Here is a 22,084-nt window from a genome sequence, read left to right on the forward strand (position 1 = left end):
AGCATCCTGTTTGCATTGCAACATGATCACTTCCAGTTTTTAATTTTTTTTAAAAAATTAAATTTATATCCTACTCTATCCCCTTAGGGCTCAGGGCGGGTCACAACATAAAATAAAATGCACAGTTGGTTCTGTACAAAGGGTATAGGTAGATGGCAACTTCCAAAGATGTCAGGAATTGTTAAACTGGAATATCTTTTGCTCATTAGGTTCAGTGTGATATAATGGGTTGAGTGCCAAACTAGTATCTGAGAAATCCAGGTTCTAATCCCCACTCTCCCATGGAAACTTGCTGGATGATCTTGGGCCAGTCATACTATTCATACTATTCAGCATTATCCACCTCACAGGGTTGTTTTAAGGATAAAATGGAAAAGAGGAGGCCAGTGTTGGAAGTAACTTTGAATCCCCACTAGTGAGAAAGGTGGGATAAAAGTGAAGTAAATAAATAATATGAATTAACAGTGGAATAGCTTTCTGTAGCGTGCATTGTTAATTTTATTAGAAAAAGGGCAGTCTGCAGGTGTGCTATAATAGTCATTAAAAAGGTAAAGCTAGTCCCATGCCCTGCGAGAAGAGACTTTGGGAGTTGGGTATGCTTAGTTTGGTGAAAAGAAAGTTAAGAAGTGACACGATAGCCATGTTTAGATATTTGAAGGAATATCATAGTGGTGAGAGAGCAAGCTTGTTTTCTGCTGCTCCAGAGACTAGGACCAGGAGTAATGGGTTCAAAGTGAAGGAAAAGAGATTCCACCAAAATATCAGGAAAAACTTCCTGACAATTAGGGCTGTTCGACAGTGGAATGCATTACCTTGGAGTGTGGTGGAGTCTCCTTCTTTGGAGGTTTTAAAGAGAGGCTGGATGGCCATTTGTCAGAGGAGTGCTTTGATTATGTGTTCATGCATTGCAGGGGGTTGGACTTGATGGCCCTTGGGGTCTCTTCCAACTCTATGATTCCCTTGTACAAGCACTGGGTCATTACTGACCCATGGGGTGATGTCACATCATGAAGTTTACTAGGAGACTATATTTATGGGTGGTGTGCCATTGCCTTCCCTAGTTGTCTACGCTTTACCCCTAGCAATCTGGGTACTTGTTTTATGACCTCAGAAGGATGAAAAGCAGAGGCAACCTTGAGCTGGCTACCTGAAACTGACTTCTGTCAGGATCAAACTCAGGTTGTGACTAGAACTTTTGATTGCAACTTACCACTCTGCACCCTGGGGCTCCTTAGCAGTCATAAGGAAGAAGCTATATATTCATGTGGGTATAATTCTGTAGCAGTTGTCTGGTATGTTTGTGATGTTGTTGTTTACATAAAAGGGACTCGTAGAGCTCCTGATTTTGAGGGGATGAATAGCCTGAGGGTTGTGGGTGCCACTGTGAGAAAAGCCAGAGATTTTTCAGACCAATCGTTCTAGAAGTTTATAGTCAACGAACACTGCAAATCCTTTGTTAAAATGTTTTATTAGTGTGCACAATACTGATTGAATAAAATTGTTCCATATTCCTTCCTGAAACTGCACTAACTGTTTTTTTAAAGCGAATAGATCATCTTCTGAAACAAGAGTGCTTTAATGAAGCTTTGGCACTAGCTTGGTCCTTTCATGAAGGGAAGGCGAAGGCTGTGGTGGGTAAGTTTATCCAAATAAATTATCCAGTAGGTAACTTTAAAAAGTCTCCTTTTTATTCTGGGAACGTGTGTTGATTTGGGGCTGCATTCAAGGTATTCCAGGAAAGTTCATTTAATTCAGTGGTTCTCAACCTGTGGGTCGTGACCCGTTTGAGGGTCGAACAACCCTTTCACAGGGGTCGCCTAAGACTCTCGGCATCAGTGTTCTCCATCTGTAAAATGGATAAATGTTAGGGTGGGGGGTCACCACAACCTGAGGAACTGTATTAAAAGGTCGCAGCATTAGGAAGGTTGAGAACCACTGATTTAATGCATTATTCTCTCTCCAGCAGTGACTGGTCAGATGATTCTCGGAATCTAAAATGATACTTCTAGGGGTTTACTGCCTCTGAAAGTGGAGATTCTGATTAGCTCTGTTATTGGCCTTGAATGGCTCAGTGCTCCCTGAGTTCGTCTAACCCACTAAACATCTAAACCAGTGGTCATCTCTGTTTTATAGAAACAAATGTCATGAATATATTTGGGCGTAACTCCAATTTCTTCATACCAGGCCCAATTTTATAAATGTTATAACTTTGTGAACCACAATAGAGGTTTTTAAAATAAAGCACATCATTGAAAAATCGGATCATTTTTCTCTAGCCTGTATTATCAGCTGTATTTCTGAAGTTTTTAACTATTTGGTTCACTATGTGAATTTATCTACCCAATGTGATGTAGTGGTTAAAGTGTTAGACTAGGATCCAAGAGACCCAGATTTAAATCCCTACTATGCCGTGAAGCTCACGGTGTAAATTTGAGCAGGTCATCCTCCTTCAGCCTAACCTATCCCATAGAGCTGTTGTGAGGATCAAATAGAAGAAGAGGAGGAGTTTGGATTTATACCCCACCCTTCTTCTGTAAGGAGAGTCAAGGTGGCTTACAAACTCCTCTCCTTTCCTCTCCACACAATATACACAATGGGGTGGGAGAGACCGAAGGGTGTTAGTCACTGTCATTCTAAATGAGCTGTAAAAGAGGCGGCTGGGGGACGCTCAGCTCCACTCTTGATACACAAACATCAAAGGGCGCTGCCCTTGAGTAGCATAAACACACCAAGATTAAAAAATTACTAAAAGATAAGGGCTAAAAGGGTAAAAAAATTAAAACTTATCTTGGAAGGTGGGAGAGCTCCGCCGGGAGCAGCCTCTCAGCAGGTGGAAACCGGAAATCCCAAGGTGTTAGTCACATGGGCGGGCACAGATTCTGCTGCAACCTGTCCGGTCCCCACCTTGCCGCCCTGCTGCCTGCCTCTGCCACCCACTGCCACCAGATTAGACTGCACCTGCTATTATTATTATTATTATTATTATTATTATTATTATTATTATTATTATTATTATTATTATTATTATTAATTGGGTTTATAGACCGCCCTCCACCGGAGGGCTCTTAACCTACTGGCTCTCAAATTTCTTCACACCAGGGCCAATTTTATAAATGTTTATAACTCTGTGAACCATGATTTTTTTAAAACAGAGGAGGAGAGAACAATGTACCTGAGCTTCTTCAATCAATGCCATTTTTTGAGATACAGAATGTTAAAATGAGATTCTGTATGTGGAGTCACTTTTGAGCCTAACTACTTTTGTAGACATTAATAAAACAGTATGTTATTGAACTTTTTGGTAAATTGATTTTTTTTAACATTCAAAATGTTTTACTGATTTTAGTTCATCCCTTTTGCTGAAGTCATGGACATTAATCACAGTGCAAAAGCTGCCATGAGTTGATTTGAAAGCTTTAGTGAGTTGTGCAATCTCTGAGCTACTTGCTCACAGGGTGCACCTCAAGGACACTCTGACAGCAAGCACTGGAGCTGTGCACTCCCTGAGCTCATCTGAACAAGGTTGCACAAGAGAGCTCTGAAATATGCTGAAAGAAAGGAGATGTGAATGTAAACATCATTGACTAATCCTGGTCAAAACAATTTCAGAGAATGTTAAATCACTAAGCATATTTAAAGGCTTAATTTAAATCTGAAGTGGAAATTTTCCATAGCACTCATTTATCAGGACTATGTGATTGCAAAAGTTTAGAAATAAATAGAACTGTAATAGCATCTTCAATACTCACAAACATTTATTCCAACATAAACTTTCATGACCTTGAACCACTTTTTCAGCCTCTGGTGAAAGCTAGAAAGGGAAAGCATCATAGACACTGGTGAATATCAGATTGTGTGGAGATTTGGAGATAGGTTATCTCAGTAATGAGGACGTCCAGGTCCACCACTCACTGGGTTGGATCAAGGCTAAATTTCTCATTTTCACTGATTTTGCCTTCTACCACAGACACCAAGCTTGTCATTCTTCAAGGTCTCCTGTCCTCCCAGGAGCAGCATTGTGGAGATCAGTAGACTGTAGTAGTAGGAGGAGGAGGCAGATAAATTCTGTTCTGCCTTTGAAAAATGTAGTTTGGAGCCAACCATTCCTTATTTATTCTTTAATTTATTTGTTCACTCATTTGTTTATTTGTTCATTTGTTTGTTCATTTGTTTGATGGTTTGTTGTCATTTGCTGGTCATGAAAAAGAAGTGGCTTTCTGATTTGTATTTTGCTTCTTATTTTTACTTTTATTTTTCTTTCAACAGGTTTGTCTGGGGATGAACCCAAACGAAAGGTGGTTGTTGCTGACAGAGTGAGTCTTTATCCTCCAGCATCTTGTTTTCAGTTGAAGGATGACTTTTTGTGTTTCAGTTTTAGGATAACTCTTGATAAGAAATGGAGTTCTTTTGCACATGCAAAAGAAAAAAGGTCACTGGGGATGAAGCCAACTATCAACGCATGTATTTTTGATTCATGACAGCTATAGCTGACCCTTGGTAACTGGCATGTGTCTGGGTGGCCACATTTTCAAATGCGAATGTTTAGCTCTATAAATCAATTGGTGATCAATTGGTGTAGAAGGCAACAGACCTTCAAACAACTGTGCCCCACCTCTTGCATACAACCATTTATAGTTACCTGCTGCCTGCGTATATTCACCCAAATCTAGGAATAGGCTGACATGCATGTAATATGGCAAGCACATGTGCGTAGGTACTGTATCCATGCAGCAAATGCACACTGGAGGGGTGAGTGATGCACTTGGTGGTTAATGGGAGTGGACTGCATGTTTGTTTCCTCTGTCCTTTAACCTTTGTTGCCCTGTACACTATGTAAAGTGTTGAGTGCTTCTGAAATGCTCCATGAATGTACAAATATTAAGCAAAGTTAAGTCTTGGTAGCCTCCCAAATAGATTTAGGAGTTCAACATAAAGCCAAATCAAACTCATCTCAGAACCTCAGGATTACAAAATTAAAAACTGAAATCAGTATGTCTTTCACAAAGGTGCCTGTGAGCTGTTTTAGTGCTTTGAGTATTTCAGAAGTTTATAGAAAAACTGGTATAACTGCCTGCTTCTACATTCAGGAATCTTGAGCCATTTTCGCATACTATCGTTTTCTTCTTCCTGTCGTAAACACCTTTAATGCAATTGGCCATGCTGGCAGGGGCTGATGGGAATTGTAGTCCATGAACATCTGGAACACCATAGGTTGACCACCCCTTATTTAACATAAAGCATTTTAGAAGCATTCCTTACTGCTGTCACTTTCTCCCCACAACAGATGGTTGAAATCCTTATTCAGTATGCTGACCGAACTATGAAGAAATGTCCTGACCAGGGTAAAATCCAAGTGATGGAGCAATACTTCCAGGTACAGTACTTTGGATCAGTTTCAGTTTAATTTTTTTCTGTTTAGAGAGAGAGAGCTCTTTTTCTACTTACAGTTCAGAGAAACTCATCTGTAGCTTATGAGCAATTTCAACATAAGTTCAACCCCCACAGTATAGAAATGTTCTTACTCTGTGTCGCTATCCTGCAGCCCCTTTGTATCTCATAAAAGTGGCTGGGTGAGTAGTGAGACTTCATCTGATTAGAATAAAGGCAATGAAAAGCCCCTGCAATTTGCCTGTCTGGGGATTGTGTTCAAGAAACAATGTTTTCCTAATTCTGTGAACTCCTTGTCCTTTTAGCGTAGGACTCATTTTGCTGCTTTTCCTGATGCTTCCTACAGCAGTCATAAGACGTCATTCAGATTATTAGTTACCTTTGCTGTGTGCTTCTTTTCACAGGATATGGTGCCTGTCATTGTTGACTACTGCCTTCTGCTTCAGCGAATGTAAGTGACAGCTGTAAAATGTGCCTATTGAATTCAAAGCACTTGCCATCTGAATTGACTGCATAAAGGCAGCAAGCTGTTCAAGTCTTTAACGTTTCCTTATTGACAAATAGGTGTTCCAGCTGAGAAGCGCTGAGCCAAGAGGTGACGGCCCACCACTCTTGGCAATATAAAGGTTTCATGCCCTGGCTCTGCCACCAGTCCTCATCAACCACATGCTCTAGCAGACCTCTAATAGTCTGGCAGCAGCCCGGAGAGGATGGGGTCTGCAGCTTCTCCCCCACAAGGCCACAAGGCAGCGATAATAGCACAGGGGGAGTCCCACACTGCACATTTCCAGAAGAAATGTTAGACCTGATAGCTGACAGTAATGGAATAATTGATGATCCTCTAAGGCTTCACCTTTTTAGAGTTTGAGTCCAAATGCAGAAAATACTGTTCCATGGGAGTTTTGTTTAGAAGTGAATGATAGCTATCTCAATCAAGTTATGGATGTTCAGAAATACCCCTCTTAACATCTTGTCATCCTCTCTTTTTAGGGATCTGTTGTTTAGTCAGATGTATGACAAAATGAGTGAAAATTCAGTGGCAAAAGGTGTCTTTCTGGAATGTCTTCAGCCATACATTTTAAGTGATAAATTGGTGGGAATCACAGCCCAAATTATGAAAGACTTGCTGCTTCACTTCCAAGATAAACATTTAATGGCCAACATGGAGGCTTGCATTGTACATATGGACATCACCAGCCTAGACATACAGCAGGTGAGATCAGTATCCTGTATTCCTCAAAACTGATGTGAATGTCTCATCTGCTTGTGGTCCTTAATTAATGCATTCAGAATTTTACAAGTTGTATATTGCCATTGAGCTAAATGGTTCAACTATCCCATTTTAACATTCTCATCGTTTTCGAGAATTGGTGAAGAAATCATCTGCAGTAATCCAGTCTCTGTTACCTATATTACTCCCAGTTCTTGCATAGTCCAATATGGGAATTTTAAAAATCCACAAATGCTTGTGTTTAGAAACCTGTACTACTGTGCAAGCTGACTGTTTCTGTACCAAAGAAACCAGTTCTAGCTCTTCTCAGGGGTGTACTGACCACAGGGACATGTGGGGTGCCATGTCCCTGAGCGCCGGCCATTTAGTTAGTGGGGGGCACAAAATCAGTCTGAGGCTATCCATTTTCAGTATTTCACACATCGGTTAATCTCAACATTTTTATTTTTTGTTCTTAGGTTGTTCTCATGTGCTGGGAAAATCACCTATATGATGCCATGATCTATGTCTACAACAGTGGAATGAATGATTTTATTACTCCCATGGAGGTATGTGCCAAATTATCCGGAGTACAGACCAAATTTACTGTCAGTGTGATCTACTGCTCTTTAGATCCTTCTTATAGACTGGAACAGTCCGGTTTTATTTTTTCGCTTTAATTGCAATTGAGATCTCTTTTCTGGAAAGTAAAGAGCATGGAGAGCATGGAGTTATGGTTGCTTGGATTTTCTCTATTGCCATTTTTTTCTCGGTGAAATTAATTGATATTGTGTGGGAGCAGATATCATTGAAAGTGGTGTTTCTGGTACTGAAGCAGATGATATGACTACAGGATTTATAAATGGTATGACTCAGTGTAATGGTGCAGCTGCAGCCTACATAGTGTTGTTTTGAGAGAAAATAATGCAAAAGTAATTACACATTCATAATGATAAATAGCATCCATGCAATTTTGTTGACACTTGTTTGGCAGCGAATGAATCTCTCTTATCCTTATAACGTAATAATTGCCAAGTTCAAAATTTCCTCTCTAGGTTTGAAAATAAGCAGCATGTGGGTTGTTTGTATGACAAGGTCACCTTAACTAGTCATCAGCATTGTTTTTATTTTGGTGAACCATACAGTTTTGTTCTGTGGCTATACTTTAGTGGACATTGAGTACCTGTGGGAGTAAGTGGATTGTTTGGTCTCCAGTATTCCATTTGATTTAATGGTGAAAACTTCCTACTAAATATTATAGAATTGGTATAATTCAGTGTTGCAGTGAGCCCAGTCAGTTTTATGTTGGCTAACACCATAAGAGCTGCTTAACTGAAGACAGATTTCCTATAAAAGAATAATTTCTATGTTGTAAAGCTCCAAATTTATTATGGCACATCTATATAACATGTTTATTCTAAAAGGGAATATGAAAATGGTGGGCTACAATCTCTGTTAAGAATGTTTTGGTTGTTTAAGCCTGGCCAGTCAGTAATACTGTTCTGGGCTCACTATTGTGAGGTGAGACTTGGAAACATCTCTGCCGGCTATGTATTTATTTATTTATTTATTTATTTATTTATTACTTAAACTTTTATACCGCCCCATCCCCGAAGGGCTCTGGGCGGTGTACAACACAGAGATTTAAGTTGCACTTATGTTTCCTATCCTGATGCAGGTGTTTAAGCCTTGGAGTGTCCAGAGGTGTCCAGAGGTGTTAGCCTTTGGAGCAAACTGAAGGGCAAGAGTCAAAGGACTCTTGGTCCTTAGCTACTTTCCTGTGGTTCTGAATGAGCTAGGGCAGTGGATCTAGGATTAGCCCAGGATTTGGTTATTTTACTGAGTATTTAAATTGTGTTTTTGTATTTTGTAAGCCATTTTGAATCCCTTCTGGGATTAAAAATTAGGTAAAATTACTTAAGTAAGAGGCTAGCTGCTGAGCCAATACAGAATTAAGGCAGAGTTGGCTGAAGGAAAGTTGTCTTTTGTGATAAATTGACTGTTATATAGATCATATATGGCCATGCTGGCAGGGGCTGATGGGAATTGTAGTCCATAACATCTGGAGTGCCAAAGGTTCGCCACCACTGTCATATATATAATGTATGTCCCAGATAGAAACAGTATCTCATGTATTTATTCATGTGAAATGGCTTTGAGCCACAAAGCGGAAAAAAACCTAGTAATGTGCTTCACCCCATCATGCCTAAAGTACTTTGCAAATTTTGTAATAAAACTGACCTAGGCATGAGCACTTTCTTACTCACTTTGACCTGTTACTGCTAAACCATGAAGATGTTTGTGTATAGTCTGCAAAATCATGAAACATAACAAAAGAAACAACAGGGTTAATTTTTGTTTCTTTCCTTACCCATTCTTTCCATATTGTTGCAGAAGTTATTCAAGGTCATTGCTCCTCCACTTGCTGCTGGCAAGTCTCTCTCAGGTACAGGATGTCTCATAAGTATTTTTTCATTGAATAATTTATGTTACAGTAACTTTTCGAGTTCTTTTGGAGTATTGTTTGCTCTGCTACCTCTTACAGAGAGAGTGAAGGATAATGTGTTTTTTTTTTAATGCTCAGTCTATTCTTGCCATCCTGTGCTCATGGATAACTGACTTGCTAATTCCACATTTGAATTTGTATATGAAGCTGGTTTTTCTGTACTAATTGTGTGAAACTAACCTGTAGATTATCATGAGCACTGATTGTAAATGCATCTTATTCACAACTGTGGCTGTTGCTTCCCCTTTTGTGTGCGTTTGAGATTGTTATATGTAGTAAAATGGCTCACACAGGCACCTCTTTCTACCACTGGGCAAGTGGAGTTTCTTCATCTATCCTCAAACTACTAGACCTCAATGAATACTTTTCTCGCTTTATTCAACCCCCTTAAGCAGAATTTCTTCTTGCTGCTATCAGCAAGTAAGAAATTAGATGTGTATTTGTCTTCTGTATTTTAAGAGGCTTTTTTTCCAAATTCAGAATTACTTTCCTACTCCAGATCACCATGAATATAAGGGGAAATCTTGGAAATCTTTATTCACAGATAAGCAGTTATCTCTCTGCCTTTCTGTAGTATTTTGGCATCTGTAAGTCAATTCAAGTTTTATATGTGGGACAAATAACACCAATTTCAGAAAAAAAGAAAACTTTCATTTTTCTTGAATAAGCAGTCATTGGGCACAAAAATTCTAGCACTCTCCGTTGCTTTCATGCAGTTTCATTTTGTTTTCTGTGTTACTTTTATGAACATATGAATCAACATCCTATCAGTTTAGCAAGGCAGAATTTGGAAGGAATGAAGAAGAGAAATAAAGGTACACTTACAGAGAGTACACATACAACATCTGACAGCAAGCATTGGGTAGAGCATCAGATTAGGAACTGGAAAACCCAGGTTTGAATTCCCATTCTGCCATGGAAGCTTGCTGAATGACCACTGACAGTCTCAACCAAGTCTACTTTACAAGGTTATTTTGAGGATAAATTGGAAGAAAGGAGAATATTATAAGACACTTTAGGTCCCCACTGGAGATAAGTCGGACATAAACGGATTAAGTAAACATCTACCTTGCAAAGTGATAAATCTTTTGCACGGATACATGTGGTAAAGTGTAGTTTCACAATCTATATTCTGTGTCCTTATAAATTTCCACATGAAGTGACCTTGGTCACATAAACCTTCTGAGCAAATAGTTTAGCTTCTGAGTTTTGTAGACTTTTATTTATTATTAAGTTTTGAAGTAGCAACAGTAGTTCTCTGGTATTGTCAATCCTGCCTGGAATGAAGGTTTTTCTCATGAACTTTCTGAAATACTTACCATACAAATAAGAAGATTTCTGCACAGTCATTTGTTAGAGCAATGCAAAGATTGCTATACTGCTTTTTATTGTAAAGCTATTCCCATGCAGCTTTTATTTCAACTGGGAAAGGGAAGATATGCACAATGGCAATGGAACATCCATAGGGCAGCTCCCCCACACTTCCCTTGTCTCAATCCCCTGCAACCACGATTTTTTGGGGTTTTTAAAAATCAGCAATTGACACATTACTATAGCTTGGTAATTCTGAATTCCTGCCTTTAATTTTTTTAAGTCTACAGCCCTTTTCATTTCAAATACATTACTTTTCACCAAAAGGGGAGGGGGTAGACATTTTTTAATTTAACAACATCTTGGAATTCAGAGGAACTACTAGGCAAATCATTATAACACTATAATGCTACAGTGCTAGGTCAAGTGCTATTTTTTTTTTTGGAGTAGTGCTCCAGAGGCAGGGGGAAATTATGACTTTGGAGTGGGGGCGAGGCAAGGAAAATGGTACAGATGTGGATAGGAACTGAAAAAAATTGTCTCTCTTTGTCTCTCACTGCTTTGTCTTTGTCTCTCACTCAGAGGCGTAGCTAGACCAGAGTGCGCCTGGTGCACACTCTGGCTTTTTCGTCCCCCCCCGCCCCCCCGCCTCTTCGGGTGCCCCGGGCTATGCACCCCAGCCATGGCGCCCCCCCGGTATACTGCCCCTCACGCGGCAAAAAACCCACCCCACTGCCTTACTTTAGGAAAGGAGCAGGCCAGAGAAGAAGGCCGGAAGCCTGCCTGCATTGCCTGGGCCTGGTAGGAACTACATTTCCCAGGAGCCCCTGGGAAATGTAGTTCCCACCAGGCCCAGGCAACACAGGCAGGCTTCTGGCCTGCTCCATTCCTAAAAGTAAGTGGGGTGATGCACCGCGGAGGGGCGATGGGGGGGGCGCCGCGGGGGAGGGGATTTTTCTACCCCCCACGTGACTAGAAATGGTGTGCCCGGTGCGTCGCGCACCCCCCTGTCCCCTAGTGGCTTCGCCACTGCTCTCACTGCTATCTTTCCAAAAGATTGTACAAAACCTTGCTTGGAAAAGATTGCAGCAAAGCAGAAGAAAAAGTTTGCCACTAGGATGACATTGGGTAGATTTTCAGGGGAGGGTGTGTGTAAATTGTTCTAGTTTGGATGCTGTACCAGACGAAAATCCCCTGTATGAAAACAGCCTAAACAAATCAACTTTTTTTGCAGAATTTTGAGAAAGCTAAATAAAATCCTTAAAATTGTTGGCCTTTCTTTGGTTTGGAAGATGACATAACCCTTTTTTCCTTTCTGTGTTTTCTTAGATGAGCAGGTGATTATGGGCAACAAGCTTCTTGTTTATATCAGGTACAGTGCTTCCAGCATTAAAAAGGTAGTTAATTGCTTTGTTTTATTGCCTGGAAAGTGAGAGAGAGGCAAGTATGTTGCAGTTAATTGATTTAAATTCTATACATTGCTAATAGCTATAAATTCATTTGCTAACATTCAGTGAACCATATTATTCACTAACAGTGCTGTCCTAAGCAGAATTATAGCCCTCTTAAGCCTATTGACTTTAAAGCGCTTAGAAGGATGTAAGCAAGCAAAACTTTTGTTGTATAAAACCAAAGCCATTGAAGTGAAGACACACAGAAGGAGAGTGTAACTCCCTTTTATGATGGTACTGTAACATTAATTAGTAATGTGTAATGATCAAATGCTGAAGGAATCCTTGTAGGGTTACACATTAGGTGTAGATGCACACATAGTGATAAAATGTGGTGGTTTTGATTTGAGGATAGTATGTATGCAACATCTAAGGTACATATCTATGACCCACAGCTTATAAACAGCTTCTTTTCTCTAAGCTTTAAGGCCCTGGTTCTGATTAAATATTATTGCACATGCAACACTGACTACTGAAGGAGCTAACATTAGCTAAAGGAATGCATATTTTGCCAGTCATGGCTCAAAGCTTGGTGAAAATAGTTGTAATGGTTAGCTACTCTAATGGTTAGTTACACATGTGCAGAAATATTAATCAGGGAGGGAATGAACATTCTGCTGTTATCTTTAGTTTGTTCTGTGTCAGATGGACATCTGATACTACTCAAAGGAAATGGTTGCTTTGATACTCTGTTCACTTTCTGGTCCATAGTATGGAGGAGAAGTCGATCTATGGCTACCAATCTTGATCCTCCTTGATCTGAGTTTGCAAATGCCTTAGCAGACCAGGTGCTTGGTGGCGGCGGCAGCAGCAGCAGCAGCAGCAGCAGCAGGCCATTGCTTTCACATCCTTCATGTGAGCTCCCAAAGGCATCTGGTGGATCACTGCAAGTAGCAGAGTGCTGGACTAGATGGACTCTGGTCTGATCCAGCAGGCTCTTTCTTATGTTCTTATGACCAAACTCAGTTTGCATATGATCTTTCAGGAACGATTGCACTCATTTAGACTTGGGAAACTATGCAGTGGCCCTGGGAAAAGATCCAGAGAGTGAGTTTGCATAATATTTGGAAGAAAGACCACTGCACCTTGAATTTGGAGCAAAACCTCCTTGTGAAAGCAGCAAGTAATTAAGTGCAGTAAAATAGGCATCTCTGAAAAGAACTGGGAATTTTTTCTCAATTACATTTACATTTGTGGACTGTGGCAACAATCCATTTGTAATGTTGTACAATACTAATAATATTATTGCTTTGTTCTTTGTATTTTCTTACAGTTGCAGTTTGGCAGGTCGAGCTTATCCATTGGGCAATATTCCTGAGGATCTGGTGCCTTTGGTTAAAAACCAGGTCGGTTAAAATATACTATAACACTGACTATGCTCTAGCTCAGAAAAAAATGGTAGTGCATTCTGCTGAGGTGCAGCGGTCAAGAAAATGATATGCTTCCGCATTAGAATATAGTCCTGAACAAATATAAGAATGATCATTCATTTTACATGCTGCCAGCTGGGAGTAAACGTGTGTGACTGTATTGGGTGCATATGCTGTATGATTAAACTGAATGCCAAAATGTATTTTTACTTTCAAATGGAGGGGGAGGGGAGCAGAGTTAGGTAGGCACTAGGACCCGGGCAGAGTATTCTACAACAGAGAAGGTCTGGCATGTTGAGTTCTCTGGCAGAGGAATATACAACCCTACTAATGCCTTTTTCTGAGATATGCTATAGAGCAGTTTAACTTTTTTAAAGGTTAAACTGCATGTGTGTATAAATACATTCTCAAGGTCTTTTTCTTTCTGACTGATTGCTCCCCCTCGATTATCTGTGAATACTAAACATCCCTTCTGGCAGTGGTTGCCCCAGCAGCATTCCAGAGTTTTCTGAGCCCGGTCTCATGTATTATGAGACTATAGTTGCAATCCAAAGAACACTTTTCTGGGAGTAAGCTCATTGGAATTATTTCTGTGTAGGCCTGTTTAGGATTGCTCACTGTGTTTCATAGTCCAACCAAAGAAAACAAGGGAATCTGTACAAATACAAACAAGTGTAGAAAGCAAAGATGGAAACAAAAGCAAATTTTTTAAAAATACCCCCAAAAGTCCATTTATGTTTTATTGTTCCTTTCCTTAAGAAAATGCACAAATATAAACGCTATTGGTGTTGGCAGATAATCTCATTGTATTTACTGGTGTCTCTTTGGTAGCTGTAATGGGTGTGATGAGGGTTTTTTAATCGGATATCAACACCACTTTTGTGAAGCCCATGGATCTCCCCCAAAGTTCTACTGACAAATAGTGAAGTTCCTGATTAAATTCTCTCTTTTCATGGTTTTGTTCATTATGGGTACCATTAGAGTGTAATGCCCAATATGTATTTATATATGGCCCTGATTGATTTTTATTTCTGTGTTTGCTGTTCAGAAATTAATTTAATTTTTGACATGGGAGAAGATTATGTGTTCTTGCATTGCTGGCAGTTGAACTTGATGGCCCTTGGGGTCTCTTCCAGCTCTATGATTCTATGATCCATTTGGGTTGGTTGAACATGTTACAATGCACATAGTATGTGGACTCAGGTCACATCTTAATGTTAATAATACAAATTTAAAATTAGGATTTGCACCACTGTTGTGACCTACATTCATTTTTTCCCAGTTCTTGGCCTGCAGTCACCAGACAGTTATGCTGTGTTTCCCGTTTTAAATCCTGTTAACTATGTTTTACTTATCTTTTGATACTCTTATGACCACATACCAAGTTAGGAAGAGATTCAATTTTGTCTAGTATGCCAGAAGGGAAATGCCTTTCTGCCCTTTGCTAGAATGTGTCATGCTGATAATCTCTGCTCAGATACCAGCAAGCAGCAGTAAATGTCAATAATTGTGAAAATAGATGTAAGAAACAATGGGCTATGTTAAACTGAAATATTTTCCTTCTGCTAAATCATTGACCTTGTGCCATGATATATACATTTCCAGCATGGTGAATAGTAGTTAGCTCAGTGCACTGTACTGAAAATTCATTTACTGTATTCCAGAAGGTTTCTGGCATTGATAAATTTAGAACAGTTTCTTTGTGCATTAATTATGGAGAAAACAGTAATTTTTTGTTTGCAGGTCTTTGAATTTCTTATCCGTTTGCACTCAACTGAAGCACCAGTAGATGAAGAAGTTTACCCCTATGTACGTACTCTGTTACACTTCGATACTCGGGAGTTTCTGAATGTGCTTGCATTGGTAAGTGGCGATAAAGCTTCCAGAACATTATTATGGAAGAAATCCCATCACTCTTTCATTTGTTTTATATCTTCTTAGCTGAGCTTTTTGTTAATCTAAAAAATTTAATCTGTCATTGCTCTTAAATGTGTAAGGTTACAATGCTTGCTAATCTTTAATGGCAGGATTCAGAGGCTCTGCAAAATTTTTTTATTATTATTCCCATCCTTCAGGAACCAACTGTCTCTTTTACTATTACTGATAGATTTGTAAGAAGAAAGGAGATTTGAATTACTGTCATATCTTCCATGCTAGTAGAATTTGCCACAGTGGTAAACTTCTGAAAGTTAATTATATATATTAATTATATATATTATTATATTATATATTAATTATATATATTAATTATATATTAATTATATATTGAATAAGGTGTATGCATAAATTAACTGCTACACCGAAACTTTCTATTTTACAAGCATGGGTAGTTATTAAACTGGTGGCCCTTGCCAAGATTCTTGTTTTGTCTTTATAATAACATAAATAACATAAATACTCCTGTGATGATGTTATTATAAAGCAGTGTAATTCCTCAGCCAGTAATACATTTTGCCAGTAATAGGTTATGCTAGATTGTACAAGGACCAATTTGTATAGTGCTGTGAATTCCTTTAGTCTTAGCTGGGTAAAATATAAACTATTATACAGCAGTACATATGCTCAGCAAATAGTTTTAGCGTGGAAATAACTGCAAAAGGAACTGAGACCATTCCCTGCAGTTGCTCCTTCTGAAAGCCAGAGGTTGCCCTGACACTAAATACATGAACAGAGAAACAGAAGTCTCCCTTTGTTTTCCCTTTTGATTTCAGTGTGAGAAGAAAATATTTGCGTGAACTTTAGAGATTTTAAAGCTACAAGGTCTGATCAAGGTTGATAGGTGAGGCACAGGGTGGTAGAAGGTAATGTTGTGACTTCAGATTATTTTCAGATCATCAACTCTTAGCTCATTGCTGATAGTTTTACACTAGACATGCACCAGCCAAACTGCAAACCATGGCTACTGCTGTATGTTTTGCCCAAGGTGCACTTTGCTGTTTCTCAGTACAAAGTGAAGCAGACTTCTTTTTATGTTGAGGTCTAACTTCTTTTAATTCCATCATTACCCTTTTTATTGCTTTTTCTGCTTCCACTTGCTTTCATTCCTTCCACTGCATCATTCCTTGGAGTAGTGGGGATGCTATGTAGGAATGATACTCAAATGCGAGCAGGTTAGGAGGCCAGTGTTGCATTGTAGCTCAGATTATAAGAGTGTAATTCTGTTCAGGATTTTTACTGTTAATTGCTTTTCCATAACAAGTTGTTTGCTTTTCCATAACAAGTTGTTAGTGAAGTGCAAAGCCTGTTTTGTCATGTAATTCTACACTAGACACATATAACTTTTCTATTGTGAGTGAAATGTTAGTCAGTGCCAATGCTAACTCTCGAAGTAGGCCTAAACTAGCACTTGAGCATGTGGCATTTAAAATTAAATTAAAATGCAAGTACTCTGGATACTTATATCTGGATTTTTGTTACTTTAAATTATTTATTTTATATTTATTTTATTTGTACTTTACCCTTTCCCTGTGAAGCCGTGGCTAATAACATAGAATGTTAATATAATGCAAAGTTAAAACATATAATAAAAACTATAAAAAACTTACAGCTCAATCCAGAGGGAGGGTTAATCCCCCGCTGGATCTGACATATCCCTGTGCCAGCTCTGGCAGGGAAGGGGATTACTTATTCTGGTGGGCAGGCACAATGCTGCTCCCAATTTGGAAGCTTCTGTTCCAGCCCATGCCTGCCACCACAGAACACTGTACCAGCATAGCTAGTGGCATTCTGGGGGGTGGGCCAGGGGATGCAGCCGACCGTAGTTGGCTTCCACTGCCTGCCACTAACTTTAGTTGGTTTCCACTGCTTGCCCAAAACTCATGTGCCGAGAGGGCACAGAGAGATATCACATTTTTCATGCCCTATCTCTATTGTCCCCTAAGGGGGATTTTCATTGAGATTTTTTGCTTTTGGGGGTTGTTGGGTTTCCCATGTCACAGTAAAGCTCTTTAGAGAGGGTGAGGTGGTTCTGGAGCGGCGCCATCCTCACCCACCAGCTCTCTCTGGATCGGGGTGTCAGTCTAGGCTTATAGATGTATATCATGTATATATATACTGGTGGCACCCTGGAATATATTCTTACTCCCGTACCCCATCTCAGGAGGAATTGTTCCCACATGGTGACATTGGGGCCAAATTTGGCAACAGGGAGGCCAACAGCTAGCTGAGTTAAGAAGGCAGAAACCCCAAAAAGAAAGGAAATGGAAAACAAAAAAAAGGGAAAGGAAGGGAAGTGGGAAAGGAAGGAAAATATACCCTTCCAATATAACCTTGTGGCTTACCATTACATTTCTGGTCTTTCTTGGAAGAGTTTCCCCCTCTTCTGTTTCTTCTGACTATTCCTTAGACTTTGCAGTTTCTGCCTTTAGTACACCCCATCCTTGGCTCATTTGCTGTCCTCTTCGTATGAACTAGTCATCCTTTTGATTCCCAGATTTGGGTTACTCTGGTCCATTCAAACCCTGGCTCATATATAATTTCTCTGTGCCTGGTGTTAAGCTGTAACATTCTGAACACACAGTCATATCCCATACATGAAAGAGGGGGGAAAGTCTATTTTATTTCTAAAATGACATTAGTGTTTGGAGCCAAGACATGCCAGGTCCCAGGAATGTACCTGTCCTCTCTTCGTCAATTCTGTGCATTGACCCTATTGGCACTGAAAGTCATATTTGTTATTAGAGTAAGGGAATGTAGGAAGTGTTTTTTGGAAAAAAACAACAGTGCCAACTGTTGTACTGGTATGGTTTTTGTTTCATTCTATTTGTGGGATAAAATTGCAAAGTGTTTTTCCTCTTTCCAAATAATATTCTGTAACAGACGTTTGAAGACTTTAAGAATGACAAGCAAGCTGTGGAGTACCAACAAAGAATTGTAGACATCCTTCTCAAGGTACGTTTTTTTCTTTCTTTTTTTCAGTTAGTTTTTCAGTATGTGCTGTATGGTGGCCAGAGTAAAGGTGGATTCTTTCTGAATTGCCTGCAAGTTCTATAATCGGCTCAGAATGCTTCCTTTGTGTGGCTTGCTCCTTGATAAGAAGTGTATAGGCGTTCCTTTTTACTACATTTTTAAAAAATTGATTGAGAAACATTTTCCAGATTTTAATTACTTCTACTTATTGTTCCTCTTCAGAGAATTACAGCAAAAATTTCCATAAAATGCAAAGGGGGAGATTAATTGTCAGCACACTGTTATTATGAGCTGGCTGAATTGATGAATCCTAGACTATATATAAGGTTGCTAAATTATGGAAAAGTCCTGCCCCGGAACGACCCCGCCCTGCCCCCAGAATGCCCCTTGCCCCACCCCTGGCATGCCCCCACAGCAGCACGCCCCCAGTGTGTCATGCCTCCGTCCCCTTGGATCTACACCTCTGTCAGCTGTGCAACAAAATGATTCAGTAAACAGAATAGTTGAGAACTGACATTATTTAATGTACAAACTGTTAGGCCATTTCCGCACGGCCCATTAACGACGGCCTGAGGGCGCTAAAAACGCCGCCCCCAGGCCGCCGTTCGCACAGGCGCCGCTGCTGCGACGCAGCAGCGGTGACCTGACTCCGCTTCCCTCCCCCCAGGGCAGCCTCAGGCCGCCCTAAACAACAACCCTTTAAAGGGTTGTTGTTGGGGAGGAAGCGCTCTTCCCGGGCGGGCGCCGGGTGCGCAACCGCCAGGAAGACTCTTGTCTTCCGTCGCCGCCTTCGACCACGGGCCAATTTCAGCCGTCGCTTCAGCTGGGCCAGAGTTCCCGCCCACACTGTCCTCCCGACCTCCAGGGGTCGGAGGGCAGCGTGGGCGGCCGGCTGCGAGGCCCAGCAGCATGCTTACGCACATTTGTGACACCTGTGAGTGGGGCGGAAGGGGAAGAGATGCGGTTCGCGAGCGGAGCCGCCTGTCGGTTCGCTACTGCCGCATTGCGGTAACAGCAATTTAGCGCCCCCACGCCGCCAGAACTCTTGGCGGCGTGGGGGCGACTGGAGGCCGTGCGGAAACGGCCTTAATGTTACTTAAAGAAATAGTCTTGTTTGGGTGAAAAAAACTTAACATAAAAGATGTAAAGAATGGTTCAGGACATTTGCCACAACTGAGAAATAAGATGCATAGTAAAAGCTATCAAAATCTGTTCACTCAACCATATATTAATCTTCTGTGAAAGCTTGGTATATGTATATAAAGTTATCACTTCACAGAAGGTAAAAGTATAGTTCAGTGTTCTAACCACGGTGCTATACCAGGTCTCACTATTTTGAATGCCCTTGCCACAGCTTAATTTCTTAAAATAAATTAAGAAGGCATTCGTCATCTATCTGTAGTTTCTTAATCCCTATTGTAAATAATGGGCAGAGTGTATGAAGGTAGACCATTATTAGTGCCTTGTCTTTTCTATTTCTATTTCTGGTGGCTGCTGTTTTTTCTGTGCAGTCCAAAAGGTATGTCGCCTGGAAACGTTCAGAGATTCTTTCTTCTACATTTCAGTTAGCAGACACTTCAATTGCAGGATCTTGTGTATCATGATCTGTATTAACCCAGTCAACTGAGGATGCTCATGTTTTCAGGACAGGTGTGTCTGAGCTTGTATCCTTCTTTTGCTCATCACAGTTTCAGTTTGTCAGGTCGTATAAGCATTGGTGTAGCCAAAAAAGTGGAGAGTAGTCTTGCTGATAGATGAGAAATCTGTTGAAATGTTCTTAGCAGGAAAAACGCAATCTCTCACATAAATTGTCTGAAGGACCTGGAGTAGACTGTAAAAGAACAGGAGAGAAGGAACAATTAATTTTGAAACAGAGGTGACTGACTATGGCAGGGGCTATTACCATGTTAATGTTTGCACTTTATGACATCAAATGGCACCTATCAGGATAAATTCAATAGGTGCTACACTAATAGCAAGGAATGTTTGGCATATAGCATGCCTGGCTGTAGAGCGATAAAGTTGCTTACCAAAAGTTGGGTTATTGTTGAGATTTAAAACTAACTGGTCAGCAAAACAAAAAAAACCCTAAGTCATGTAAGTCAATCTTTTTAGTGGCAGTTGGCCTTTTAAGAGTTGGGTAGACACTGACAGCTGGCCCTTGACAGCCAGCTGTCTGAAAGTCAGCTCTTGGGAAGATCCACCCTGGAATAACAAGGTAGAAACTTCTCAGAAGGTACTATTGGTCCCCTATGGCCTTGGCCACACCCCCAAAGGCCTCCTGAGTAGAGGGAGGCCACGGGGCACATCCCAAGCCTGCTTTGGGTTTGAGGGAGAAGGCCAAACCATCTCTGGTTCTAAGCTTAGAATGGAGTAGAACTACAGGAGAGGAGGTGGAATAGTGTGGTTTTCAATCCATGTTTCTCTCTATCTGAGGGTAAGAGTAAGTACTTGAGCCAAATTTGACCCCAATGGGTGATGGTTGGGGCCTAGGATGCTTGTACACTTGTGTTCTAATTAGGATTGCCAACCTGGGGCCTAGAGACCTACATTTGCAATTGATTTCCAAACTACAGAGATCAGTTCCCCTGGAGAAAATTCATGTTTTGGTGAGTAGACTTCATGGCAGCTCATCCGTGACGGGCTCTTCCTCCTCCTCAAACCCTGCCTCCCTTTGCTTCACCCTCAGATCTCCAGGGATTTCTCACCAGGAGTTGGCAATCCTAGTTTGAATAAGTTGGGAAAGTTGCGGAAACTGACTATATAGTGGATGCATCCACAATTTTGAAAACCGTAAGAGGTTGGTAGAGCAGGGTCTCCAATCTTTTTGAGCTGCTGGGCCCTTTGGAATTCTGATATAGCGTGGTGGGTGCAGCCATAGAGTGGCTGCCACAAAATGATTGCTGGTAGAGTCAGAGCCAGCTACCACATGGTGACTGCATTTTACCTTTAGTCACACAGTGGCTGTGGTGGTGACTACTGCCAAAAGAACACTTCAGAAAATCTGCACAGTTAATCAAATCTCCAACAAGTAATCATAAGCCTCAGTGGGCAAAAGCCCATTTTCTAAAAACACTTGGTGGGCACTCGGAAAGGGTGATGGGTGCCTTGGTGCCCATGGGCACCGTGTTAGGGACCCCTGTCCTAAGGTCCTGATTGGGCTTTCAGAGCAAATTTAGTCAGTATGGATCAGTGGTGGGATCCAAAAATTTTAGTAACAGGTTCCCAGGTGGTGGGATTCAAACTGCGGCATAGCGCCAATGGGGCTGGGCGGGCACGACAGGGGCGTGGCGTGGCATTTTGGGGGTGGGGCATTCCTGGGCGGGGCTGTGGAAAGGACGCAGCCACTGCACCAGTCCTTGGGCGGGAAACGAATGCACGCAGGCGCAGGCTGCCACGCACGCTGGTGCACCTCCTGCTAGACTGCTTCAAGTTCTGCGCACTACTGCTGAGAGGAGGGGCATAACTAAGGCAAAAATCACGTGGCAAAATCACCAATTAGTAACCCCCTCTCGGCACACACAAATAATTAGTAACCTACTCTCAGGAACCTGTGAGTGCCTGCTGGATCTCACCACTGGTATGGATTAGCCAGTTGCATGTGCATTTCTGTTCTCCTTCCCTCTTCCTTCAAACTTAATACTGCAGCAAAATATGAAACTGCAACCAGACTATTCCTATTATTTTGCCTTATTCCACACTGTAGCTATGGTCTTAAAAAACACTGCAAAAATTTAGAGTGGCTTCAGTTGACCATTTACACAAGTGGTTCTTGTACCAGGAGTTCACAGAACAATGTGCTAAACAATATGCTAAGAATTTAACCCATGTGGTGAGGTGAATTTTTTAGTACATCCATATTCAAGAAGGATCAGGGAGAAGCAATGTTCCACTTACCATATGGGCATGTATGACATCAGCATCAATCATCAGCATCAGC

At 40.9% G+C, this 22,084-nt stretch overlaps 1 protein-coding gene across 5 annotated transcripts in view; it reads left to right on the top strand.

Annotated features, from left to right (window-relative positions):
- VPS8 (VPS8 subunit of CORVET complex) overlaps positions 1 to 22,084 on the top strand; it is a 107,612-nt gene that overhangs the window by 21,232 nt on the left and 64,296 nt on the right. For 4 of the 5 annotated variants that reach the window (XM_048505880.1, XM_048505883.1, XM_048505885.1 and 1 more), the window contains 11 exons: positions 1,545 to 1,635; positions 4,267 to 4,313; positions 5,285 to 5,374; positions 5,793 to 5,839; positions 6,379 to 6,601; positions 7,078 to 7,167; positions 8,993 to 9,044; positions 11,745 to 11,787; positions 13,140 to 13,212; positions 14,980 to 15,099; positions 18,055 to 18,126. In XM_048505880.1, coding sequence (XP_048361837.1) covers positions 1,545 to 1,635; positions 4,267 to 4,313; positions 5,285 to 5,374; positions 5,793 to 5,839; positions 6,379 to 6,601; positions 7,078 to 7,167; positions 8,993 to 9,044; positions 11,745 to 11,787; positions 13,140 to 13,212; positions 14,980 to 15,099; positions 18,055 to 18,126 — 948 coding nt within the window. The remainder of the gene's footprint in view (positions 1 to 1,544; positions 1,636 to 4,266; positions 4,314 to 5,284; positions 5,375 to 5,792; positions 5,840 to 6,378; positions 6,602 to 7,077; positions 7,168 to 8,992; positions 9,045 to 11,744; positions 11,788 to 13,139; positions 13,213 to 14,979; positions 15,100 to 18,054; positions 18,127 to 22,084) is intronic. The other variant, XM_048505882.1, reaches the window with a different exon arrangement.

This window comes from Sphaerodactylus townsendi, linkage group LG08 (assembly GCF_021028975.2).
Source record: "Sphaerodactylus townsendi isolate TG3544 linkage group LG08, MPM_Stown_v2.3, whole genome shotgun sequence".
NCBI classification, from domain to species: domain Eukaryota; kingdom Metazoa; phylum Chordata; class Lepidosauria; order Squamata; family Sphaerodactylidae; genus Sphaerodactylus; species Sphaerodactylus townsendi.